The 27,976-nt window shown below is 35.7% G+C and overlaps 1 protein-coding gene across 2 annotated transcripts in view; it reads left to right on the forward strand.

Moving 5' to 3' along the window:
* The window catches only part of LOC150080972 (putative ATP-dependent RNA helicase DDX10), a 274,251-nt gene that overhangs the window by 202,863 nt on the left and 43,412 nt on the right, over positions 1-27,976 (forward strand). For both annotated transcript variants that reach the window (XM_090381935.1, XM_090381936.1), the window contains 2 exons: positions 9,742-9,829; positions 11,813-11,901. In XM_090381935.1, the coding sequence (XP_090238061.1) occupies positions 9,742-9,829; positions 11,813-11,901 (177 nt within the window). The remainder of the gene's footprint in view (positions 1-9,741; positions 9,830-11,812; positions 11,902-27,976) is intronic.

Below are 27,976 nucleotides of genomic sequence, written 5' to 3' on the forward strand. Positions count from 1 at the left end.
GTAGTTTGCAAGATTATTATGAATATTTGAATAAGTTAAATATAGGTTATAAACAATTTGATGTGAAAATTAATTATACAAAAGAAAACATTAAATTTCGGATAGAGAGACTAAAAAAATGTAAGAGTACAGGCTAAATAACCAAAAATTGGAAACAGGTTAGTAATTTGTGTATCTATGAGCAGTCTTTAATGAAGATGGAAGATTAAATATAGAAATAGACAAAATAAATTAAACAGAAAGGACAGGAAACCAGTTATACAAATTATTTGAAGCAAAAGAGAAATTGGCCAAATGACAATATTCAATATCCATTCAGTTTTTCAGCCTGATTGCATTCTTCCACCTTAATTTGGGACCATCCGGCTATCCTTCTGAATGGATCTATCCTTCTGAATGGATTTTACATCTTAGAGGTGGGTTACTAGCCCATCTTCTTCAGTTGATAATTCTTACTTCCTAAATAAATGAATTTACAATTATTGTTTAGCTGCAGGTCTTTTTTCAGGGTTTTTTTTTTTTTTTTTTTTTTTTTTTTTTTTTGTATAAAAAGCAAGAAATAGTTTAAAGTGGTAGACTTCATAATTTTGTTCTTTATTTAACACTATATTGGTTGATAAAAAAAATTGCAAATAATATCTTTAGTAACTTTTATAACAGTCTTGTTATCTAAGCAAAATTCTCTGACAATCTCATTTTCACCACTGAGTGATTAAAATTAAGTAAAATTGAAGCTGAAACCAAAATTTGAACACAGAAATGGGCATGAGGTATATAATGCCCAGTTTAGCTAATTTAAAGAAATTTTTCCCATTTAAAAATCTGCAATTTTTAGACATACTGTTCTGTATTAAATTATTTTACTTCTGTAAACTATTTTTAAAAAAATAGTGTACTGAAGAATAGAGTAGAGTAACCAATCAATCCTTTTGCACTTGTTCATTATTTGGCAATGCTAAAATATAATTAGCAATTGTGAGACATACACCTTCATGATTTGCCTGAAACCTAAAACCTTGCACTTCAAAGCAGAAATTTTATTTAACTCCAGGTAGCATTAGGAAATGCTTCCTTAGTTATTATTTGTAAATATTTGCATTCACAATTGCTGTAATTTAAGTTCATGAATGGTCTTCATGTGCTGATTTTGCTCTCATATCTTTCACTTCTTTAAGGATCCAATTTACATCTAGACGAATAAGTTTAGGACCTGTAATTTGGCAGGGCCTATGACAGTTCCTAGCATGGTTTCTCAATGCATTAAGATTATTATTTTTTTTGAATGGTTTCTTGGTCCATGGTATATTCATTATATCATTTAAAAAAAAAAAAAGGCACGCTTGAAATTGTTGTTTCAATCTTCATTATTTGAATTTTTTTCTTTGAACGTTGCTGATGCTCATATCACCTTGGGACCCCATATATGAATATTTTATCCATATTTTGGCCCACAAATTATTATAGGTGCCTCTGTAGCCAGGTGGGCAGGAGCAGCAGTGCGTAGCACATGCTTCTTGATCAGATCGGGGTTCGAGCCCATGACCACCAAATACGGAGGATGCGGAAAGGTCAGGAAATGACCATCGCATATCCCCGGAGCAATATGGCCTTAGTTGCTAATGCTCCTAAAAACCAAATAACCACAACACAAATTTATAAGTTTTCCTATTGTACATGCATGCTTGTTCAGATTGTTACGGGCCTTTGTCCATGCCATCAGTATCTTTCCTTTAGAGATATTTTCTTGTTCCACCAAGAAGTAATGTTTTTTCAGCACTTCTTTGACTACTTCTTTCTTCTTCTTCTTTAAGAAGTGCTTAAAAATGTTCATAGAAGTACCTATTTAGTATTGATATTAGCAATGGCACATGGTGCAGCACATGGCTTATGCTGGCTGCAAAAAAATTATTAATAATAAAATAAAATAAGAATAAGAAGAAAATTTTTAAAAAATAATAAGAGAAAAGAATATGTACAACTTATGCATTTCCCTCCTCCTGTAGGTAATTATCCAGCTGACCTTTGAATTTCCCCAAACTGCCAGCCTCTACCACCCATGTAGGTAACTTATTCCATTAATTTATAACTCACTGGCTAAAATAAAACTTCCTGCATTCCTAGGCGCCTCCATAGCCAGGTGGGAAGGAGCAGCAGTGCGTAGCACACGCTTCTTGATTAGACCGGGGTTCGAGCTGTCACCACCAAATACGGAGGATGCGGAAAGGTCATTCAGGGAATGACCACTGCATATCCCGGAGCAATATGGCCTTAGTTGCTAATGCTCCTAAAAACCAAATAACAAAACAAATTCCTGCAATCCAGTCTAAACATCTCCCCCCCCCCCCCCCCCGTAACTTGAAATTATGGCCCCTTGTTCTAGAATCATTTATAACTGTGAAAATTTCGTCCTCGTTCGTTTTCAATATAAGGCTGTTCAAGAGAAGAATGTTGCATATCATAATTGGCTTGTTTCCAATTCTTCAGTTTCATTTTCTGCCTACACCAAAGCTCGCAACAATTGTAAAGCCGTTATTAATCAATCCAAACTAGATTTTGAACAAGCTAAGAGTAGAAAACTTGCTTCTTGCCCTAATGGTAGCCAAGCATTCTGGTCTCTTGCCAAAGCTATTGGCCACAACTTTTTCCCATCTCTACTCCGACCTCTGTCAAAACCAGGTGGTACTGTTGTCACTTCAGCCAAGGATAAAGCTGACCTGCTAACATCCCATTTTTCTTCCAACTCATGTATTAATGACCTTGGAAAAACACCTCCCACCATTCCCAACACACTTCATTCAATGCCTCCTGTGGTCTTCCGTCAGAAGGATTTTGACGAATCTCGATGTAAAGAAAGCTCCAGGTCCTGATGGTATTTCTCCACTTGTTCTCAAAACCTGTGCTCCTTAACTTACTCCTGTTCTTTGCCACCTTTTTCACTTTCTTATTCCAAAGGCGTTTTATTTTGCTTGGAAATTTGCTCATATCCAGCCAGTTCCTAAAAAGGGTGACAAATCCCTCCCATCCAATTATCGTCCCATTGCAATTACTTCTACTCTTTCTAAGGTAATGGAGAAATCAATTAACTGCCAACTCTTAAACTGCCTAGAAACCTTCCGTCTGATCGATCAACGATCGCCAGTATGGATTCCGTCAGGGTCGATCCACTGGTGATATTCTCGCTTATGTTACTCATTTATGGACAAATTCGATGGAAACGTTTGGTGAACCACAAGCAGTTGCTCTTGACATCTCAAAGGCTTTCGATCATGTTTGGCATAAAGGTCTTCTAAACAAGCTTCCATCTTATGGTTTTCCAACTGGTGTTTTTTTATAATTGGTTATCCAGTTTTCTCTCTGATCGCTCACTGAGAGTGATGGTAGATGGCTCTCTGTCCTCTAACTTCTCCACTAATGCTGATGTCCTCCCAAGATTCAGTTCTTTCCCCCACTCTTTTCCTCTTGTATATTAATGACCTTCTTCCGTTAACTGGAGGGAATATTGCTAGGCTTTAGATAATCCGAATTTTGGGCGAGCAGTAATTTGTAAGTGTTAAAATTTTGATGTGTAGGGCATACTCTTACGTACAGATAGAGTGTGGGGAGAAAGGCAGAAGTATGGGCCAATAGGGAAGGCAACCCCAGGTTTCAATGTTGCATGCTCATGCCCCACCAGAGGATGTGGGGGATGGCGAGGCAGGGAGGAGACAGGGAAACCATCCCCTCCCACCCCTGCCAGGGATAGTAGGTTTAAAGATGAAGGGGGCTAGGGTGCTCTCTTCAGATCGCCATATGGCGTTAGGCAGCTAGGTTGCACTTTAATTCTTCACTCCAGTGTCACTCATTTCAAGTTGGGTTGCTCATTGGGCAAGCCCCGTCCTTGTTTCCATTTTTCTTGCTTCAGGAATTTTCACTGAGGTTACTCTGTCTTATACGTAGTAGTTTATGTTGGTGCACAGTCAGTTGCAATGTATGACGATTAACACTTTTCTACCAGCAAAGAGGTCCTGCGCATACTTGGAAAGTGCTCTGTATTTCTCCTCAGCATCAATGAAGTGGGATTTCAATCCTTTTGCGAGGTATTGTATCTTCGTTATGAGGATACATCTGAGGTCTTCGTATTGTGGGCATTCATAAATCACGTGGTTCCAGTTTTCGACCTCCCCACATGTGCAATTGGGGTTCATCAGTGAGGCCGAAAGGCCTCACTGATTGAAGGGTCCGTGTCCTGTTAGTAGAAAAGTCAGGTGCAACCCCGGGAAGTACCAGGCCAGTTACTTGGGATATATTTTGTTGAGGTCTGGTAAAAATTTGTGAGTGATTTCCCCTTTTTTGTCTCTGTCCATCTTTGTCGCCACTCCCTAAGTAAGTAGGCCTGCAATCAGGCTTTTTCTGTTTTTAAACTACTCTCTGGGTTGATTGTGAATTTCTGGTGGGTGGCAGCTATCCCCTTGGTATGCAGGAAGAGTAGGTCTGCTTTTACAGCTTCTAGGTCCAGGAGAGCACACCTGCAGTTCAGATGCTTGCTGGTGATGATTACTGAAGACGTTCAAGAATTTCTAGTAGAAAAAGAGGCTGGCGAAGCGGATTTGGTGAAAATGGCATTGGAAGCAAATCAAATCAATTCAGAGGATGCAGTGCAGTTGGAAATTCTATACAGAAAGGCATAAAGTTAGCCAAGCAATTAGAATCTTATTTTTTGAATTCAGATTCTTCTACTGAAATGAGCCCAAAGTTCAAAACAGAGCTTCAAAAATGCTTAGTTCCATACGATGGAATTTACAAAGATCTATCAAGCGAAGGCAAACAAACCCAGATTAATGAGTTTTTAAAGAGAGCAGACGATACACGAAATCTAGAGTGGTGTATTTTTGTTAATCAAATGGTGTATTTCTGTTAGGTCGTGGAAAGTAACCCCCCCCTTTTTGTACTGGTTCTTAGTCCCGTATAACATGGTTTTGCACTACACGAGATTTTATAGAAACCGAACAACCGTGTTATACAAGGGCTACCTATAATTTGAAATACAATAGCATATATTTCTAAAAATTTACAATACCTGTGTACTGAAAGTTACTTCAGAAGCATACATCATGATGACTTTTTAGTTTATAAGTACAATACAGTTTTAAGTGGACTTCCCAATTTACTTTTGGCATCATAAGCAGCTATCCATCAAGCTGATTGTAGCATTCACCAATAGAATAATGTTCTATGATGCCCTCTTCATTACTAGGCTTATTTGTCAGCATAGCAGTATTTTTTGTTTTTTTTTCATATCCACTCCTTTAACTGTGCACCCTGAGATTTCCCCGCTTGTTTGCCATTTCTCTGTAGTCTGCCTTATCTGGAGATCTCAATAAGCCTACTTTCCATTTTTTTGGAAGGTAAGCCTAAAATATTGTTAACTACTAAATTGGCAATCTTCTCCTCCTAAGCTTCATTGGTTCTTCTTATAAAATATAAAAAAATTGATAAAACTGCAAAGGAATGAAATTGCAGACAAATTTATGCATAATTTATGCAAAAAGGAGACAAGTTTATGCATAATTTGATTGTGATGTTTACTTGATGTCTATTAGTAAATTAATAAGAGGAGTTTACCTCAATATAGTACGTGGAACACTTCCGTATGATACCCTCCAGAAATTAAAACGGAAAAAACGAAAAAATCGACAACTTACCGGTACATTAAAGTAAAATATAAATAATTAAAGTAAATTATAAATAATTAAATAATCAATTTAACACAATTCAAAATCAATTCAAAACAATTAAAATTCAAATTAACGCAATTAAAAGAATCTAACGAAAATATTCAAAACGATTTTTTCGTTTTGAATATTTTCGTTAGATTCTTTTAATTGCGTTAATTTGAATTTTAATTGTTTTGAATTGATTTTGAATTGTGTTAAATTGATTATTTAATTATTTATAATTTACTTTAATTATTTATATTTTACTTTAATGTACCGGTAAGTTGTCGATTTTTTCGTTTTTTCCGTTTTAATTTCTGGAGGGTATCATACGGAAGTGTTCCACGTACTATATTGAGGTAAACTCCTCTTATTAATTTACTAATATCATTATCAACGTAGAACATATTGAGTATTACAGCTCTGATTCATACTATCTACTTGATGTCTATATAATGAATTTGGTTTTGGGGCTGTACTTTTGTGACCATAGCCAATCAGGCATTGGTTGGAAACTTTCCATCTGTACTTATGAGATTATAATGGAATACAAGTATTTAACAAGTTAGTGTGCTAGTATTAGTTGTAACTATAACATAGTTACTAATTCAAGACATGTTTTGAATTTTTAAGTATAATGTAATAATACAGAATCTAAAACTTAATGTAATATTGTGGCTTAAGATTATTGTTTCATATTGATATCAATATGATATCAAAAACTATACCATATGAATTTAGTGCAAATTAAAGAATTAGTTTCTTTAATTCTATAAATTTATTGCTTATCCTCCCCAACACACTTTAAGACTTGAAAGAAATTCTGAAAATCATCTAAAATAGTAGAGATAATTTTTGACATTATTTTGTTTATTTTTTTTATGGTAGCCTCAAATTGGGAACTATAGAACTCGTAGCATAGTAAATGAACCAAGAAGACAAATTACTTATTGACATTGGACTTATCTCTACATTGGATATCTAGACTGCAATTTTCAGAAAATATACATGTACATAGAAAATACTTTATATAGATAGTATGAATCAGAGCTGTAATACTCAATATGTTCTACGTTGATAATGATATTAGTAAATTAATAAGAGGAGTTTACCTCAATATAGTACGTGGAACACTTCCGTATGATACCCTCCAGAAATTAAAACGGAAAAAACGAAAAAATCGACAACTTACCAGTACATTAAAGTAAAATATAAATAATTAAAGTAAATTATAAATAATTAAATATTTATAATTATTTATAATTATAAATTTAATTATTTAATTTAATTATTTAATTATTTATAATTTACTTTAATTATTTATATTTTACTTTAATGTACTGGTAAGTTGTCGATTTTTTCGTTTTTTCCGTTTTAATTTCTGGAGGGTATCATACGGAAGTGTTCCACGTACTATATTGAGGTAAACTCCTCTTATTAATTTACTAACATAGAAAATACATAGGAAGGAAGGTTATTTCTAATAACAGAAGTAGAAGGAATAAATAAGGAAGAGAAAAAAATTAGGAGCTGAACTGTGAATGGATTTTGACTAGTTGAGTCCTGTGTTCAGACCATTTTGGAAGTAAGGGTTATAGGTGCTGAGTCAGAATAGTTCCTGTTAAAATATGAATAGAAAAAAACATGCAGTAGAAACTGAATATATGTGTTTGAGAGAGAGGGAGAGAGAGGGGGGTGGGGAAGAAAGTTGTCATTAATTAACCTAACTGTCTAATTTTGGATAGTTAGGAGTTTGAGATGTTTTGAGTAGTTATCCCTACCCCAGATGTGGGTATTTCATGATAGGGTAGATTTGTAGTTTGATACAGAATCAACAGTTGTTTATAAGGAAGTAAGCTCACAACAAAAGTGAAGGTGTATTTTCTTTAAATTCTGAGAAAGCAAAATTTGTGATATTTCAAGAAAAGTTTAAAACCAGGCTGCATCTTCAAAATGTAAAGAATATTGGATCTCGCCATGATGCCTTGTCTTAATCTCATAAATGATGACTTATACTGCATGATAGCGGAAGCAAAAAATGCTGAAACTTTATTCTGGAGGCCAAACATTTTCACTATTTCATGCCTCCATTAACGAGCAAGTGGTTGATAATATTTCACTGGGTGTTGAGTCTGTCTAATATTACTTAGTATCACAGTGGCTATTTCTTTCTTTGCTGTGGATAAACTTCCATCTAAGAAATAATAATAACGTATATATCCAGTAAAATATAACTTTAATTAAATAGTTTGAAGCTTTTAAGGCTGAATGTGCCTCTTTATGCAGGCCCACATGTTTTACCAGGACATCCAAGAATGAGAGAGAACCGTCTACTTTTAACTCTAGAGTGAACTGGATGAACACTGACAAGGAATTGAGATACTCTAGCAATGTTGCTTCAGAGCCTTGTGGGATGACGGTGAAGATGTCATCGACGTATCTGTACCATGTAATAGGTACTAGTGGGTTTAGGAATATCTGTTCTTCCATGGCGATGTTGGCCACAATGGAACTGACATGGGCACCCATGGTAGTGCTATGTACCTGCTAGTATAAGGAATCCTCAAAAGTAAAGACTCTGCCTGACAAGCACAGGTTGAGGGCAGTACAGATGTTGTTTGTGGACAGTGATGTTCTGTTTGGTTGGTTTGGGTCATTTTCTAGAAGCCTCTTGGTGCAATTTACAGCCTGTTGGACTGGGATCAATATAAACAGGGACACTACATTGAGTGATGCCATAACCTCGTTGTCAAAAATTGAGAGCTCTTTAATAAGGTGAATGAACTCGCCGCTGTTAGTAACAATGTGGGTGGTATTTCCTACAAGAGGTGTGAGGAGTCGTGCAATATATTTGGATAATTCATATGTAGGTGCATTGCAGCAGGACACTATACATTGGAGAGGAATCTTATGTAGGCCATAAAACTGGGGTAGTTGGCAGCCTGTGGCATGAAGAAGCCACCAAATCAAAGCAGAAATTTTCTTTGCTTTAAACCATGCATACGCAAGTTTATTAACGTATGACTCCAGACATCCCAAGACTTTGATGGGCAGATCAGTCATGGGTTCATAGATGTTGGTGTCTTGCAGGAGGACTTGGGCTTTCTCTAGGTAGGCCAACCGGTCTAATAGGACAGTGCGACGTCCTCGTCAGCGGGAAACACGATGATGGAGTTGTCCTTTCTTATAGAGGAAAAAGCAGCGTGCTGTCAGTGATTAAGGTTGGAGTGGGTGGGCCACATGCATCAGAGGATGGAGGCCGTTTTGAAGCAGATTTCATTAGCAACTTCTTCAGGGAGGTTGGTAATACTTGCTTCTACTCCCATAGCAAGCTGTGTGATCGGTGGCTTCAACGGCAAATTTCATTCCAGTGGTCAAAACATTGAGCTGCGTGTTGGTTAATTGCTTCCATCTCTGTATTAGTTCACACTGCAGTTGAGCTGCAGGGAGTTCAGCAGAAGCCATTGATCAGAAATTTTCAATTGAGCAAATCTATTGACTGAATGTTGGATTCGGGCAGTTTTCTTTGGGATTTAAAAATAAAAATGAACTGTGTGTTTTTTTTTTTTTTTAATTTGAAACCCATTGATCAAAAGAATAGCAGTCACCACTGGTTCACACCTAGGTAGCTACTTCCATTGCCCTATACATTTATAGTATATTTATATCAGTTACTAACAGTCCCACTAGTGTGCAAACAAAAGATTTGGTTGTTACAGGATGACTGGACTTTGCTGAAAACTGACACTTGACTCATTAGTGGGACCAGAATATCATTTTCTTCATTGTTTTAGGCTTCTGGGTGGCTATTAGCTACCATCACTAGAAGAATGACCTTGACAAACTTCAGGAATTAATTACCTGTAATAAGAAATTTATTATCAATTTAATTTCATGATTATTGTAAACTGTAATTAGAGGCAATGAACAGCCTACTGTTTATTGTCTCTAATTGCAGTATTATTATTTATCCCATTTACTGTTTTTCCCTCCTTTCTTCTTCTATTTAATTTTAACAACTATTTTAGAAAGCCTTGAAATATTTCAGTGTGAATCCAAATCAGTGTACTTCAATCCAAAGAAAGCTAGAGGCATACTGTGCCAGAGATGTTTCTATGAAAGATACTGCTCAGAGAGTAAGTTGCACATTTTTGTTATTAATATAATTATTATTTTTATTTTATTTCATATATTCTCAGATAGTTTTGCCTCCAGTGCTTATCTAGACTTAAAACAGTTGTCTCCAAGACGGGGTGTAGTCTCATGCCTTTGCAGTGGTTTATGGCTCTTGAATTATACAATATATTAAGCGACTCTGACCAGTTGCCTGAAACATGCATCTTGTGTAAAATCCTGGTCACATCCTGACTTTGATTCACAAGCGATAATACGAATTCACATAAGTAAATGAACTCGTGTGAATTTCTGAGCTGTAAACCCTTGAGAAAATCTTTTGCTTGTTCATTAAATTTCTTGAAACTTAAGGGTTTTCTGAGATATAATATCGCAACTTCACATGTAGTGCAGTTGTAATTATGCTTACTCTCTCTCTCTAGTGACCTGTAGATAGAAGTTATTAAAAAAGAAAACAAAAGGCTTGAAATAAAATATATCGAAGCCATATATAAATGAACTGCAGAAAAGGTTAGAAAAATTAACACCAGAGTGGTCATATTAGCTCTATACAAAGAAAAATATATAAATTAGGTATCCCTAATTTGCTTATCCCTCTACCTTTCTTTATGAATATTAAAATTTATGTAAAATGTTTCTTTTAAGATTTTTATAGAAAATAAAAATATATATGAAACTTTTATAAAATAAAAAAACTTTTATAAAAAATATGGAAGTTTTTTTTTTTTTTTTTTTTTTTTCTAAATATCAATCATGTTTGTTTTGTATTTTTCAAATAGTACACATCTGAAAAACTTCATTTGGTGGTATGTGCATGGAGGGAGGCTTTCTTAGTGTTCATTCAGTATATTAGTAACAAAGACTGAAGTAATATCTAAGTGATGTAAATGTAATGGTTAGAGCTCAGGGATAACCTAAAAATGACAAATAACAAAAATTCAAAGAATGACATAATATTATATCAGTTACTAACAGTCCCACTAGTGTGCAAACAAAAGATTTGGTTGTTACAGAATGACTGGACTTTGCTGTCCAGTCATTCTGTAACAACCTTAGCTTTTACTTGTATGGTTAGGAAATGATGATACACTTGGCTTCTACCCATTAAGATAAACTATTTTTATTAAATAAATTGATAAATTTATTTAATAAAAATAGTTTATGTAAACTGTAATTAGAGGCAAAATTAAGGTGAAAAGGGACTTAATATTGTAATGGCTACAAGATGCAAGGAATTCAGAAATTCCTTGCATCTTGCAAGGTATAATAAGGCTCTTATTGTACCTGTCGGGGGCAGAAATCATTCATACCTTCTTGATCACCAGAAAGCACCAATCCTCTTTGAACTTAACCAACCAAACTCTTTCTCCCCCCCCCATGGCAAAAAAATATACTCTCTCATTCGTTTTATTGATTCTCTTCAGGGCCTTATATACCTCTCAAGTCTCCCCTCCCAAAGATATCTAGTTGCCAAGCACCAATCTTTGCAGTCCACACTTTTTAAATTATTCTTCATATGGATATCAATTTGCATACCTTACCAATCTGGTTTCCCTTCTGTGAACCCTATCTTGAAGCTTCATACCTTTTATTCAAGTGTGGCCGCCAGATCTGAACAAAATATTTAAAATGTGATCTCTCCATTGTCTTATACAAAGGGATGATGACATCCTTTTCAATACTTGGAATTAAAAGTAGCTTCTTCAATTAACCTCATTTATACATCTTTTCATATATTAATATCACTAAAGATATTGCAAGTAGTGATGATCAGTGTCATCAGTAATGTCAAATGGACCAACATTTTTTTTTTTTTCTGTTGCTCATATCATAGTGAATCTGTGAATTGTGCACTAGAAAAAATGTTGTTAGTTGAGAATTAGTTAATTCTTAACAGTTTTCTGAAAATTGTGGATTATTAAAATCCCGCATTTTGTTTTTGTTCTGCAATATAAATTAATGTTCAAATGCTTATTTGATTTTAGGCATTCAAGATGTATATGAAAAGTGTTTTTCTTATGAAGGATAAAGAAATATTCGATGTTGAGAAACTAAATAAAGATGCATATGCAAGGTGAGGGTGTGTTATTTATGTTTTTATATATATATATTAGTTATTTATTTTAACGTGCCAGGAGGCATATTAGGATTTGAAATGTATGTGATTGGGGAGTCAAGAGTGGCTCCAAAATTTGATCATATTATGAGGGCTGTTCAATAAAGAATAATCATAATTTTTTTTTCACAATACACCTTTATTGATCATCCATATTTTGATGGTCCTCTTCAAAGTAGTCCCCATTTGATGAAATGTACTTGCTCCAACGTTTCTGCCATTCTTCAAAAATGTGGTGGAAGCTATTTTTGACATGCGTTTGAGAATTGCCTCCAATGTCTTTACGACTTCTTACAACTGGAAACGCTTTTCTCTGCATTAATGCTGGCTAAGTACTCAGTGACAGTATGAACAATGTGAGGGCTCGCATTGTCATGATACATCCCCCCCCCCACCTTCAGATGGTTACCATCAGTAACCATCAGTTACCTTCAGTAACCATCCATTGCAGCTCCTGACAAACTTCCATGAAAACTTCTTTTGCTCATGTGTGAGTAGTCTTTGAACCCAGCATACACAAACACATGTCATATGCAAATAGTTGTGGAGAATATCGTGCATGCTTCCTACTGATATTATCAATATCTTTGCCATTTGCCTTACTGTTATATGACAATTTGTTCTCACAATTACAGAAACAGTGTTTATGGTTTCTGTGGTAACAGCAGTGGTTGAAGCTGCAGGACTACTGAATTTTGCATCCATCTTTAAACATCCTAAACCACCTGTGAGCCATGCTATATGGAAGCATAGATACACCATAAGCCTCTTGTAATATTTCATACCCATCGGCTAATATTTTCTTGGGATAGAAACAAAATTTGAGAGCACCATACTGTTCCCCGCGTGTCACATCCATTGCCATATAGGCAAAACTGAAAAAGTATAAACTTGACTGACTGTCAAGGTCACACCATGTGCATGAGTCAACTGCACAGTTGCTGTGTAATGCAACCTGCTTTGGTCTTAAATTTTGCGGCTCAACTAGAAATAGCAAGCAGTATGGTTGTTCATGAAAAATTATGATCATTGTTTATTGAACAGCCCTTGTACGTCTGAGTAGGAATCACCACCCCCAAGTTAATGGCTCCGTGTTTTCCCATCTAATTAATAGTTATATTTTATGAAAACATCTCATAATCAAAATGGGCCAATTTTCGTGCACAAAATTTAAGCAGTAATACCGCATCTTCCATAAATGCTAAGAAGAGCAGGACAAACCAGATCGGACCTTTACGTGAGGGAAAGGGGATAGTATTAAATACACCAGTTGCCATTGCAGATGAACTCAACAGTTATTTTGCATTGATATTTACAGATAAAAACCTTTCGTAGCAATGGGAAATTGTGGAAGCGAAGTTGAAAAATATGTAATTAATGATATTGAAATTTCGCAAGATTATTTAATGAAAAAACTTTCGAGCCTACAGGCCAGTAAGGCTCCTGGAGTTGATGGAATATACCCTATAATCTTAAGGGAGGCGGCAAGTGAGTGCATTGAACCATTGAGGCTAATTATATGAGTATCACTAGACTCTGGGGAGATTCCGTTGGATTGGAAAAGTGCCAATGTATCTCCCATACATAGGGATGGTTCTAAGAGGTAGGGAAAATCATGGAGGCAATGATCAAGTGGAATTCAGGATTATTTGGATATAATTGAAATTCTCAAGGATACTCAGCATGGTTTTGTAAAGGGAAAATCTTGTTTAACAAATCTGGTTCATTATTTTGAAAGGGTCAGTCATGAGCTGGATTTAGGGAATAATTTCGGCATTGTTTATTTAGATTTCAGCAAAGCTTTTGATTCAGTCCCACATGAGTGGTTGCTTTATAAGCTGGAACAGGTTGGAATCACTGGGAAAATCCTTAGATGGATAGCAGGAGGTAGAGGGTTGTGATAAATGGCTATTCCTCAGATTGGGTTGATGTAAGAAGTGGGGTTCCCAAAGGATCAGTATTAGGACCGCTGGTGTTTTTAATTTTCATAAACAACATTGATGAAGGAGATAGAGGGCGTGATGTCTAAATTTGCAGATGATGTTAAAATTGGTAGAATAGTTAATGATCACTGTCAAGCTGAGCTTCTTCAGAGAGACCTAGATAGACTTCGGGAATGGTCAGAAAAATGGCAGCTATGCTTTAATCCAACAAAGTGTAAGGTATTACACCTGGGAAACAGTAATCCCAAAATGACTTATTCACTTGGTGGAGTTCAACTAAACCCAGTACTGGAGGAAAGGGACTTGGGTGTTACAATACAGTCACACATGAAATTCTCTGAGCATTATAAACAGGTTGCAAGGAAGGCCCATGGTGTCCTATCGATGATCTGTCGAACTTTTGCAAGCAGAGATAGGAACGTGATAATCCCTTACATAAGGCTTTTGTTAGACCACACTTGGAATACAAGTATGGAGACCACACCTAAAGAAAGACATTGAGCTCCTTGAAAGGGTGCAAAGACGGGTAACTCGCCTGGTAAGATCGGCAAAAAGGGGGTCCTTATGAAGAAAGACTTCTAATATGTACGTTGCAGAGTTTTGAAACTAGACACCTTATAATAGATTTGATAGAGGTGTTTAAGGCTCTGAGTGGCATCAGTAAAATGAATGAGGACAAAATTTTCAAGATTATAAATGATGCTAGAACTAAATTCAAGTTACTGGGGGAGATGTTTAGATTGGACTGCAGGAAATTTTATTTTAGCCAGCGAGTTATAAATTACTGGAATAAGTTGCGTACATGGGTGGTAGAGGCTGACATTTTGAGGAAATTCATGCTATGCGTTTCCCTCACCTTCCAGAGAAGTCTTCAGATGATGGTGAACCTGATGAGTGGGATAATAAATCAAATAATTAGATTTGGATCGGTTCTTTGAAATTTGTTTCAAATTTCTAAGAACCGATCCAAATCAGTAAAATGCTCTACACTTTCATCGTTTACTAGAATCACATTTTCGGTTATAAGAATCAATTTTGAATGCCTCTGTGATATTTTTCTAAAGCACATTTCTGGAGGTCACATTTATAGAGGTCACAACCATAAAACAATAAAAACAATTTGCAGTTTCTGGTTTATTGGACTTTTCTGTTAGTTCAATAAATGGGTAGTAAACTCAATCTTATTCATTTGCGATAATACCGATAGCCGGAGTTCTGTGTTTTCACGTTATTATGGTGAAATGCGCTGAAATCTGCTCTTCATTTCTATATCTAAACTTCGTCTCACTTGTGTGTGTTGTGTTAATTCCAATTTGTGTGCCGTGTGCTTTGTTATTGATTGATGCTTATCTTTTTTACTGTGTGTTAAATTTTACTACCAAAAAAAAAAAAAGTCAGTGAACAGAAAGAGAGTGAATTTGGGTGTAACAGATAAGTTACGAATTATAGAAACGTACGATAAATTTAACTTGGGCAATATGTCTCAAAGGGAAGCGGCAGTAAAGTTAGGAATGCCTCTGTCATCTTTATCAAAATTGTTAAAATCACGTCGCACATTAAACACTAATGTGATTAGTGAAACCAGAAAAAGGAAGTGTGGAGGGAAAAGCCAAACTGTAGATGAAGCTCTGTTCATTTGGTTCAGGCCGACCGGGCCAGCCGGGTGGGTAAAGTACCTGCCTGGCAACCCAAAGGTTGCGGGTTCGATTCCCGCCTTGGGCTTGGATCAAAGTACTGCAAAAACCTTGGGAGGTGCATTATGGCCACAGAAGCCTATGCGCCAACAACTACCAAAAAAAAAAAAAAAAAAAAAAAAAATCATTTGGTTCAAACAGGCCAGCTCATTTAATGCGCCAATCAATCATAGTTTTCTTCAAAAAGCTAATGATTTTGCTAAAAAACTACACAAAGAGTTTAAGGCAATGGACGGATGGCTGACAAGATGGAAAGAGAGGCATGATGTTGTTTACAAAAAACTTCACAGAGAAAAACAGGATTCCAATGGTTCTGCAGCTGACACGGGGTTGAAAACCTCTTGACAAACTGTGTTAAGCACTTATAATCCTGAAGACATTTTTAATACAGATGAAACAGGGTTGTACCACAGGGCTACCCCCAGACCACTGCATGATTTTTAAAAATTCCTCTGCATCTGCAGGAAAGAAGATCAAGGACAGGATTACAGTTCTTTTAACATGCAACATGACGGGAACAATCAAGATGAAGCCATTAGTTATAGGCAAGAGTAAATTGCCTAGATGGTTTAAAGGAGTAAACCAGCTGCCTGTTGAATATGCCAGTAATACCAGTGCTTGGATGGCAGCTTCTTTATTTGAAGATTATCTTCGTAAATGGGATTTGAAATTGGATAAGAAAAACAAAAAAATTACATTGTTTTTGGACAACTGCCCAGCTCATCCAAAGTTGACTTTCATAAACATTGAATTAGTTTTTCTACCTCCAAATACCACATCACTGATACAACCTTTTATAGATTGGATATGAGGCGAAGACATCCAGTCTATAGATGGTTTGCAAACATCATCCGATATCGCAAAGCAGATAACTGTTCTAGATGCACTTCATAGAGGACAATGAGTGCCTGGAATGAAGTTTCCGAAACCTGCATTAGCAACTGTTTCAAAAAATGTGGATTAATTATTCATGATGGGCAACTAAGTCAGGATACTGATCACGTTGAAAAGCCTGAAGACATGCGTGAACAGGAGTTTAATGATTGGGTGGACATAGGTGATCTACAAGTTAGTACAGCTTTAACAGATGAAGGAATTGCCCCGTCTGTTACTGATAATTTTGCCTTGGAGGAGGAAAATGAAGATGAACCCAAACGAATTCCAGTTACAAAACAGCAAACTCATGAAGCCATAGCCATCCTGAGGAGAACGTTGGAAGAAACTGGTGCAAGTGATCGTGAATATAGACTGTTATACAATATTGAAAAATCTATAGACTTTGTAGTAATAATTTAAAGCAATCTAAAATAAGTGACTATTTTAAATTATGATTATATTATAAAGTGTTATGTTTAATTAATGTGTATATTAATTAAGCTACGTACGTGAGTATAAATTTATTTTTATTTTGCTAACCTGTGGATAATGTTCTTCCAATTATTACATATCATTTAATTGGTAATAAACCTTTGGCAATAAAGTGTAAATTTGTGCTTTATATCTTTATTTTATATCCTCTGGATAATATTTGTCGATTTTCGCTTATTAGAATTGCTGTTTATTTTATTAGAATCAAAATTCAATTTGCAAATGTGATCATTATAATCGGCGCTTACTGTACTTCAATAACGTAAGCAGATTCATGGAATATTTTCCACTTAAACGTTTAGTATTATTTATTTGATGATCTTGATAAACCACCATCTAACATATCCAGTACACTTCACTTGTTGCTTTTTGTAGTCTTCTGGCAGAAAGACATTAGACAAATTCTGAATAATCTTGATGCCAAGGAAGCTCCAGGTCCTAATGGCATTTCTCTACTTGTTCTCAAAACCTGTGCTTCTGAACTTGCTCCTGTTCTGTGTCAAGTTTCTACACCTTTTTATTCCACTGGTTTTACCTTCTGCTTAGAAATTTGCTCATATCTAGTCAGTTCCTAAAAAGAGTAGCATAAATCTCTCGCATCCAATTATAAATCCTCAGTAATGGAGCATCGCTCTGAAGTAATAGAGAATTCTATCGACTGCCAACTCTTAAACTATCTGGTGACCTTCCATCTGGTCAATAATGACAAATATGGATTCTGTCAATGTCAACCCACTGGTGGGTTGAAATTGATGGTATCCATATTGGGAGTCATTAGCTTACATTAAACATTTCGGACAAATTCAGTAAAATAGTTTGGTGAAATTCAAGCAGTTGCTCTTGACATTTTTAAGGCTATCAATCATGTTTGGCATAAAGGTCTTCTAAACAAGCTTGCAACTGATTGCTGACTGTTTTTTGTAATTGGGTATCCAGTTTTCTCTCTGACAGCTCACTGCAAGTGATATCTCTCTATCATAACTTCCCTGCTAATTCTGGTCTTCGTCACAGTTCAGTTTTTAGCTCCAACTGTTTTCCTCTTGTGTATTATGACCTTCTTCCACTGACTGGAAAGCCTATCCATAGCTTTGGTAATGATAGCACGTTGCATTTGCCTTCCAACTTGAGAAACTTTTTCTTGCACAAACAGCTTCAAGTTCTCGAATATCCTCCACCAAATCCTTTAATACTAATCTCCAGGTAATTCTCTAATGGGACAAATAAAATATAATTATCACTAAACCTGCTAAAATCAGTCCTGTCTTTTCTCATAAAAGAGTGGGCACCTCCATAGCCAGGTGGGCAGGAGCAGCAGTGCATAGCACACGCTTTTTGATTAGACCGGGGTTCGAGCCCGTGACCACCAAATACGGAGGATGGCGAAAGGTCAGCCACCGCATATCCCCGGAGCAATATGGCCTTAGTTGCTAATGTTCCTAAAAACCAAATAACAATAACAACATAAAAGAGCCTGCTGCTACTATACTCATCTGTAATGACAGATGGGCAAAGAGGGGCTTAGAGGGGAACAGGCATTGTGTGTTATCAGACACTCAGTCTAAAACACTGATAGATCCAATATCTTTCTATTTCAGAAGATTTAGGAGAAGTCTGGTTGGCCTGCCTCCCTAAAATCCACTCATGCACACCTTCTCGATGGTAAGCCCTGTTATGTCACTTAGGTGGCAACGAACGTGTAGAGTGGGTTCTCTTCAAGACGTCTGGTCAGCGTGAAGAGGAAAAGACCAAACCCTTCAGCACATGACAGCACAACGAAACAAATGGCCCTCAGTCCCCAGCGGCTTTCACTTCCCCTCTTGCGGCAGCGAGAGGATCAGCGTGGAAGCAGAGGGTGCTAAGAATCTCTGGGTACGATCAGGCTGCCATGCACAGAAACTGAACTTGGCCTGTTACAACGTAAGATCGCTCATTGGTGAAGACAGGATACTAGAGCTGGAAAAGGAATTAGAAAATGTAAATTGGAATATCATCGGTTTGTCTGAAACAAGAAGAAGAAATGAATCACTTATAAGTTTATCAAGTGGAAATCTGCTGTACACCAATGGAAACAATGAAAGGAGTGAAGATGGAATTGGCTTTCTGGTCCATAAAGATATAAAAAACAACATTTTGGAATTCAAAAGTACATCACCAATTTACATTGGTGTCAAGACTACTACTACTAAGGATTTCTAAGAGGTATAAGCTAAAAGTTATAATGATTTATGCACTTTTGGTAATGATCGAGCCATGATGATGAAGAGGTTGAAGAAATGTACACCGAAATTGAGAGTCTTCTAGATGAATAGAAAACCCACTGCACTATCATTATCGGAGACTTCAATGCTAAGGTTGGAAAGAGACAAAACAGTGCAGAGAAGGGGAACTATAGGAAATTTTGGAATTGGTGAAAGAAATGAAAGAGGTGAAAGACTTGTGGAATTTGCAGAATCTCGAGAATTATCAGTAATGAACAACTTTTTCAAGAAAAGGGTGAACAGAAAGTGGACATGGAAGCGTCCAAATGGATTACCAACTAATGAAATCGACTTCATCCTCACTAACAGAAGATATATTGTGAATGATGTTACCATCCTGAACAAGGTAAATGTTGGAAGTGATCACAGAATGGTAAGATGCACACTTGATATAAGAAAAGAAAGGAAAGAAACTGATTCGAGTAAATAATACAAAGATTTTTGAGATAGCAGAAGAGGAGAAAAAACAGTGTGTACTGGAATTTAAGAACAAGTTTGAGCTTCTGCAGACTGTTCAGGACCAAGATATCAACGAGGAATATTACAACTTTCTGAAAGTGATAAAGTACAAGAAACCTTTAGGTAAAAAGAAATCCAAAGAAGAAAAAATCAGTCAAGAAACACATGTCATGATGAACCGAAGACGACAAATGAAGAGCAAGAAAAACACTGACAGAGAGAAATTTGAGTATACTGAGTTATGCAAAGCCATTAGAAAGAGACTCAGAGAGGACATAAGAAAATTAGAACAAGCATTAAGGGAAAATAAAGGATAATCAGCAGTAATACAGAAAGACAAATGATACTGAAACTGAAGAATAGCGATGGTGTACTTATGAATAGCAGAGAAGGCATAATTCAAATAGCAGAAGACTACTATAAAGAGTTATACAAGGAGCGAGGGAATGATGCCAGCAGTGGGGAAGATGGATCGCAAATTACTAACACATACAACATACCTGATGGGGTATGGAAAATTTATTGCCCGCAATTCACCGCCAGCAATTAATCGCTAGCAGTTTACTGCCGCATCAGTTTATCGCATAAACAATTTATAGCCTACAAATGATCGCTAGCATATTTTACCGTCTAGAAGCAATGAGATGTGTTTGGTCAAATCATAAAAAGTTATTTTTTATTTAAGTTTTTCTGCCTTAAGCTATGATTAGCATATTTTTGGAATTCCATGAACTATGAGGGAATAGTACGTAAATAAAATAACAAACGTATGGAAATATGTAATTTAATAGGTAGATTATGTATATTAATAGTTACATGTATCACAAAAATAGTAAAAAATCCATTATTTAAACAATATAACAATTGGTTAATTTTAAACTAAACTAATTATAACATTAGGTATGTCATAGTACACTGCAAAAATTCAAAATGAATGTTTATGCAATCTTCAGAATTAGTCACGTTGGGATAATTAATTACTAAGAAACTGAAATATTATGCGCTATAGCTCTTAGATAATCAACAATATCACTCCGTTCATCACAATTGCGATACTTTTTTTTTTGTTGCCCGTTCACTTCTACTTAAATATTGTTCATTGCGCATTTTGTTAATTGTTCTTTTTTAATGCAATCGTTAATACTTTGTTCTTTTTTTAATGCAATCGATAAATTTCCAAATGTTGGGATGAGAAGCAGCAACTTGTTCCTCAAATCTTCTATGCCACCCTTCAACAGAATTATTCGTTCTTGGTAATCCTTCAAGAACAAGCTGGTGTACGTTCCACATTTCATAGGAATACTTTGGTGGTCGACGAAGATGTCGTCTGGTTGGGCGTCCAATCCATGTATCCTCAAAATAATCAACAACTTCTTGCATTTCTGGAGGAGAAACACCATTTTCACACAAATGTTCAAAAACAACCGTCACAATAGGAGTGGGCACAAATGCAATTACTGCCAAAATTTGCAGTAATTTAAAGCAAAATTATCATCAGTTTCATAACGTTTCAATCCATTATTCTGAATGGAACGTAAAATACATTGTGAAAAGTGGAAAAAACAATCCCATTGCAAAGCGTCAGGAAAAACACTTCTGCAAGCATTCATCATCGCCGTCTCAAAATCTATAGTTATTGATTGCGGGGACATAGCCGGTTCCAATATTTTCAGCTGCTGTAGTAGAGATACATACGTTTCCTCAGACTTGTTAGGCAATAATGCATAAACTAATGGAAGCGATATTTTGTCCTTGAATCCATGTTATCGTATACAGCTGATAAAAAAGTAAGGGAACTGTTTTGAAAGTCCCATCGGCATAACAGTGTTCACTTCGTGCTAACAACTGCAAATTTCTTTTTGTACTGAAAATTAACATACGATTGTCCTCGGGTCCAGAATCAAATTGTAGAAACAATTCTCCATTGCATGATGTTTTATATTCTTCTGTAAAAACTATGTCTCTACGATGCGTTGGAAGAACTGGGCCATCAAAATTTCAATTTCTTATATTTCGGATCATTTGTTTCATTGTATCTACACTTGGAAGCTTCGGGGCTGCTGCTTGGCTACAGGTTCTTGAAACATTTGAAATAATACTATGAGGCGTATTATTTGTTGTTTCTGCATAAGTTCGAATGATATCAAGAAGTTGTGCTGCCTCAACTCCTGCTGCGTCTCCACAATGATTGTGCTCCTTCCATGTTTTAACGATGGTGTTATCTACTGTAGTAACTCGAGCGGCACATTTGGTATTTTGGTAATTTTGACACTTCCAATGAATTTTTGTTTCATTTTGCCTGTCTTTATAAAACAAATGTCCACTAAAGCACAATTTCGGTTTTCATTTTTCTGATTTCAAAAATTCCACCGACATGATGCATTCACAATCTCAAAAGGATGAAAATAAACTCAAAATAAGAAAATGTTGTGATTGTAAGAGATTATAAACATATAAGTACCTCCCTAAACGGTACGCCCTACCCCCACTCCCCTAAAACCTGCTACTTAAGTTGAAGGGATTAAGTAGGTACCTACCTAATTCCAATTTTGGAAAATAACAGGCAATTAAATTAAAGCACCTGCAATGGTATGTATTTCTAGGAAATGTATACCTAGCATATAACTTCCATTTTTAGCTGCACTTAATTCTTAAATAACACCTATAGAAAAAACCTTATTTTCAATTTAAAATGGCCAATAAATTTATATAAATTATATGTATTGCCTGGCAATAAAATATGCTAGCGATCATTTGTAGACTATAAATTGTTTATGCGATAAACTGACATGGCGGTAAACTGCTAGCGATTAATTGCTGGCGGTGAATTGCGGGTGATAAATTTTCCTAGACTCATACCTGATATCCTTCCTGATGAGGATAGAACATGCATTGAAGAAAATGAAGAATCAGAAACCCCGGGGGAAGATGAAGTTACTGTAGAGTTCTTAAAATTGGGAGGAAGGGACATGACACAAAAACTGGCAAGACTCTTCACAAAATACATTAGAAAAGGTGGGGCACCTAAGGAGTGAAATAATGCAATCATAGTTTCGCTGCATAAGAAAGGAGATAAATCAGAAATTGGAAATTATAGACCAATTAGCTTGTTATCCCACATCTACAAGTTGTTCACAAGGGTCATTACTAACAGATTAGAAAGAATACTTGATGAGAATCAACCAAAAGAGCAAGCTGGCTTTAGGACAGGATTCTCAACTATTCTTCATGTAATGTCACAGCTAATGGAGAAGGCAAATGAATATAAAACACCATTATGCCTGGCATTTGTGGATTATGAAAAGGCATTTGACTCCATACAGCATAAGGCAATGTTTCAGGAAAGACAAGGCATAGATACCCCATATATTATGATTTTGAAGAAAATATATGAGAATGCTACCTCCTTTATTAGACTAGACAACAACAGTAATAAATTTAAAATTGAGAAAGGAGTTCTACAAGGAGACAGAATATCTCTGAAGTTGTTTACTGCTGCCCTTGAGGAAGCTTTCAGAAGATTAGACTGGTCGCAGAAAGGAGTCAATGTGAATGGAGAGTACCTAAACCATTTATGATTTGCAGGTGACATTGTGGTCATAAGCCACGATCCCAAAGAATTAGAGGAAAATCTTAATCGGTTATGCAGAGTTAGTAAGGATTTTGGACTAAAGATGAATATGGCTAAAACAAAAGTAATGATGAACAAGTATGCCACAGAAAGGGAGATAATGATTGAAGGAGGAGTAATTGAAAAGGTGGAGTCATATACTTATCTGGTAATGATAAATGGATGGAAGTCAAGAGAAGAATAAATTTTGGATGGATAGCATTCAGGAAATACAGTCACATACTGAGGAGCAATATCCCAATTTGTCTGAAACATAAAATAATGAACCAATGTATACTCCCCACCATGACTTATGGAAGTGAAACTTGGGCACTCACCAAAAGAATGGAATAGAAGCTGAGAACTAACAGCGAAGAACGGAACAAATTATATTGGGAATCAGACTGTTAGATAAGAAGAGAAACACATGGATTAGGTAGCAAACTCAAGTAAAGGACATTCTTATCTAAACTAAAGAACTAAAATGGTCTTGGGCAGGACACAGCTCGAAGACATGATGACAGATGGACAGAAAATAACAGAATGATACCCAAGAGGAGCTAAGAGAAAACCTGTAAGACAACAATGGAGATTGACAGATTATATTCATGAGTTTGTGGGTGGTAAATGGATGGCCATTGCACAAAACAGAAGGAACTGGAAATTTGTTGGAGAGGCCTTCATCCTGCAGTGGATTGAAAATGGCTGATGATGATGATGAATCCCTGTATAACATGGTACTTCTACAATACGGTTTCGCTCTAACACGATTGATAAATTGCAGCAATCCTCACACAAAATGGTGTTTACATAACAAGGTTTTGCTCTAGCACGTTAGAGAATTGTGGCAAACCTTGCATAACACAGTATTTTTGAGCTTTTGTGTGGGGAAAAATATGTCAAAAGTAATTTTTAAACATTTGCATTCTTATTTGTGAATCCCCACTGTTAACTCGCTGGTCCTTATGCAAAAATGGGGGGGGGGAATCCCCATATATTACTAAACTTTGTTCTTAGGAAGCGTGTTGGAATAATTTCTTTGTTGTGAATTAAATTTCAGCCCTAAATTATGCCTAAGGAAATTTGGCTTAATTTGGGTAGCTGCCGATTTATTTAAAGAATGGATTCTAAATTGTTTTGTGCCAGCTATGGAAAACTATTTAAAGGAGAAAAATCTAGATTTCAAAGTTTTATTAATATTGAATAACATGCCAGGCCATCCAAAAGATTTAAGTCATCCAAAATGTTGAAGTAATGTTCCTGCCACCTAATACAACTTCTTTAATTCAGCCATTAGATCAAGGCATTATATTTATCTTCAAAACTCATTACATCAGAAAATTGTTACAATGGATTTTGGAAAAAATTGATTCCGAATCTATTAAAGTAATGGAGGCATGGAAATATTTTTCAATTGTGGACTGTATCAGAATCATAGCTTTATCGCTCAAAGAAGTAAAACCGTCAACATGTGCGTGTTCGAAAAATGTATGGCCAGAGTCAGTTTATTCAGGAAATATGGTCCAACTGGCAGAAAACAGAATCGGTGCGATAGTAGAACTTGCTAAGTCGGCAGGAGGAGAAGGTTTTGATGATATGACTGCTGAAGATGTTCACGAATTACTGGTAGAAAAAGAGGCTGGCAAAGCGGATTTGGTGGAAATGGCATCGGAGGTAAACCAAATAAATTCAAAGGATGATAGTGCAGATGAAAATTCTGAAGTTCCAAATTTTACACTAAAAAAGCATACAGGAAGGCATAAACTTAGCCGAGCAATTAGAATCTTATTTTTTTTTGAATGCAGGTCCTTCGACTGTTGGAAGGAACACAAAGTTCAAAAGGAAGCTTCAAAAATGCTTAGTTCCATACCATGCAATTTATAAAGATCTATCAAGCAAAAGCAAACAATCCCAGAATACTGATATTTTAAAGAAAACAGAAGATGCACGAAATCTAGATGCTGCGGAAGAAAGTTCAGAAGGTGAAGACATTCTGCAACAGAGAAAACGTTCTCGTTTGATTGTGCTTAACAGCAATGAAGAGGAAGAAAATTAAATGAACGTACACTAACTGGCATATTATATATCACAGTTTGTAAGACGTTTGTTCAGTTATTACTATTTTTAATAAAAATTAAGTTTCCAATAGTTATAAAACAAATTATGTATTTTTGTTAGCTTTTGGAATGTAACCCCAATTTTTGTATTGGTTCTTAGTTCCGTATAACATGGTTTTGCACTACACTAGATTTTATAAGAACCTAACTACCGTGTTATACGAAGGTTACCTGTACAAGATCACATCTCCACTGGGGATTACCCTAACTCCTTTGTTTTGACATAAATCCATATCAAATATTGCTTCCTCTCCATCAAAAAAAAATAAAATATTCACTCTGCATGCATTTCAGATCTGCCTACTGTGGAACATTGTTCCTACATTTGAGGGGGTGGTATCCTTAAAACCTTTCTCTCGAGCTTTTAGACTTCATTCAAAAGAGTACAGTCCAGCTATTTAATGACATCTCTTACAAGGTCTCTCCTCTCTCTCTATCTCATAGATGTTCAGTTTCTAATGCATGCCTTGTGGTTAATGCTTAGCATCATCATCCTTTCTGCTATCAAAATAAGCACTATAGCTGAACATTTACCAAAAACCATTGATACTACTCTGTGTTGAAAATTTCATTATTTTTTACTACTTTCCAAGTATGCAAACTATAGAATAGCAGCTACATGAAGTAGTCAACAAATTAAGCAAAGAAGCACGAACAAATGGCTTCTGGATCGCTACACAAAAAACTCCATGTATACACTTTCGTAGAAAATGAAACCAACACCCTGATCCTGAATTGAAACTTGATGAACAGGTGATCCCTGTAGTACCAAGCACAAAATTCTTAGGTCTCATCTTAGATAAGAAACAAACATTTCTTGAACGTATTAAACAACTTCAACTTTTGCAGCTCAAGAAATTGAACATAATTAAAGTCTGTTCCAAAACAACTTGAGGAGCAGATCAATGTATGCTTCTTAAACTTTAATCAAGCACAAGTTCAGTCTAGACTAGATTATAGAGTGGCAAAACTAAGTGCTAAGTTGGTTGGATCCCACAGTTGTTCTGTATAGCATTCGGAATTTTCTGCACTTCACTGGTTAAAATCCTTTATGCAGAATAACCCTGTAAAATCTGTTGTTACACTATGTCACCAAGATCAGATTCATACTAGACCATCCAACTAGAGACCTAAACTGAAAAAACATATACCAGATCAATCAGTGGAGTCAACATCCATTTAAAAGATCAACTGTTAATCTTACATCTTAACTATGATAACACAGTCTCCGTGATAGCACGAACCTCCTTATCATGGATGACAGTTCAACCTGTGTGTGAGACCTACATTTAACTCAATGTTGAGGGGCAAAACACCTCTATTGAGAATAAACATGCAGCATACAACATGCACATCCCATTTTTCCACACACATTCACTGGTGGGTCAAACACAAAAACTTGAGTGGAAGCTGCATTAAACTTTCTGGATAGTACTTTCATCCAGCAACTCTTACAAGAATGCAGTAAAAATACTGCATTCTTGTGAGATAAATAAATAGTAAACAGTATTAATTTTACTGGCTCACTAAGTTCTGTTATAGCCTCGCATAATGCTTACTCAGCTTTGCATTGGGCATACACATACACAGGATTTACTCCTATCTACCTTAGGGGTGAAGATCTTCCTATTTGTTATAAATGTCAAGTTAGCACAGCACTTTATACTAAAATGCTGAAAATTTTAAAGGGAATTGATTATGGCTTGAAATGCTCTTTAGAGAATTTCAAGCCATATGCTCTTTAAATACAAAGAGCATTTCAAGCCATAATTAATACACAGGACAACATAATACTTAACATAATTGATAAGATGACCAACAAAACATTACTAATGTTTCTTCTTTTTGAAGTTAATTAGTTAACTTCAACACATATAATAGTTTAATATTACATCATTGTGTAGTAAATATTTAATTATAATGTCATCATTCCCATGTTAAAAATGTAACTCCCAACAAGAGCCAAGCAGACTATACTAGACAGATATATTTTATCAACAATGAGGTACAAAGATGATCCTGAAACAAATTTCATGATTAGCAAACACACAAAAAAAAGTTGGTCAGCAGTGTCTCTGTTTAGAACAGTTAAATATTCAAAATCATACACAGTGGACTGCATCTCCCATTTTAAGACTAAAATGAAAGTATTTATTTGTTATGATACTTTTGTTCTATTGATTTCCCCTTAATGTTCACAGGTGTGGATGCTAAGTTCCCTGTGTGACTGATAACTTAAAACTGATAACTAAAAGTGTAATTAGAATAAATTACATAATGCACAAATAAATATTCACAGTTAATTTTAGTTTTCAATTAGGCATGTGAAATTTTAGAGATAAAATACATTTTGCAATAGTAATATCAGACTAATGGTTCTTTCACTGGCCACCACTTATTAAATTTGCACACTTATGAAAGTAGATGGAAGTTTATTCCAACATTAATTACTCTGGCTAAATGTGAATTTCTGCATATCTGTACTGTCTATCCCTTTTCAATTTAACTTTGTCCCTTTGCATGTGTCATCTCAGAAAGAATAAAGGTGTCATGAGTATTTAGGTTACTTAACCCTCTCAAACCC

This window comes from Mastigoproctus giganteus, chromosome 9 (genome assembly GCF_048544385.1).
Source record: "Mastigoproctus giganteus isolate SK-2022 chromosome 9, ASM4854438v1, whole genome shotgun sequence".
NCBI classification, from domain to species: Eukaryota; Metazoa; Arthropoda; class Arachnida; order Uropygi; family Thelyphonidae; genus Mastigoproctus; species Mastigoproctus giganteus.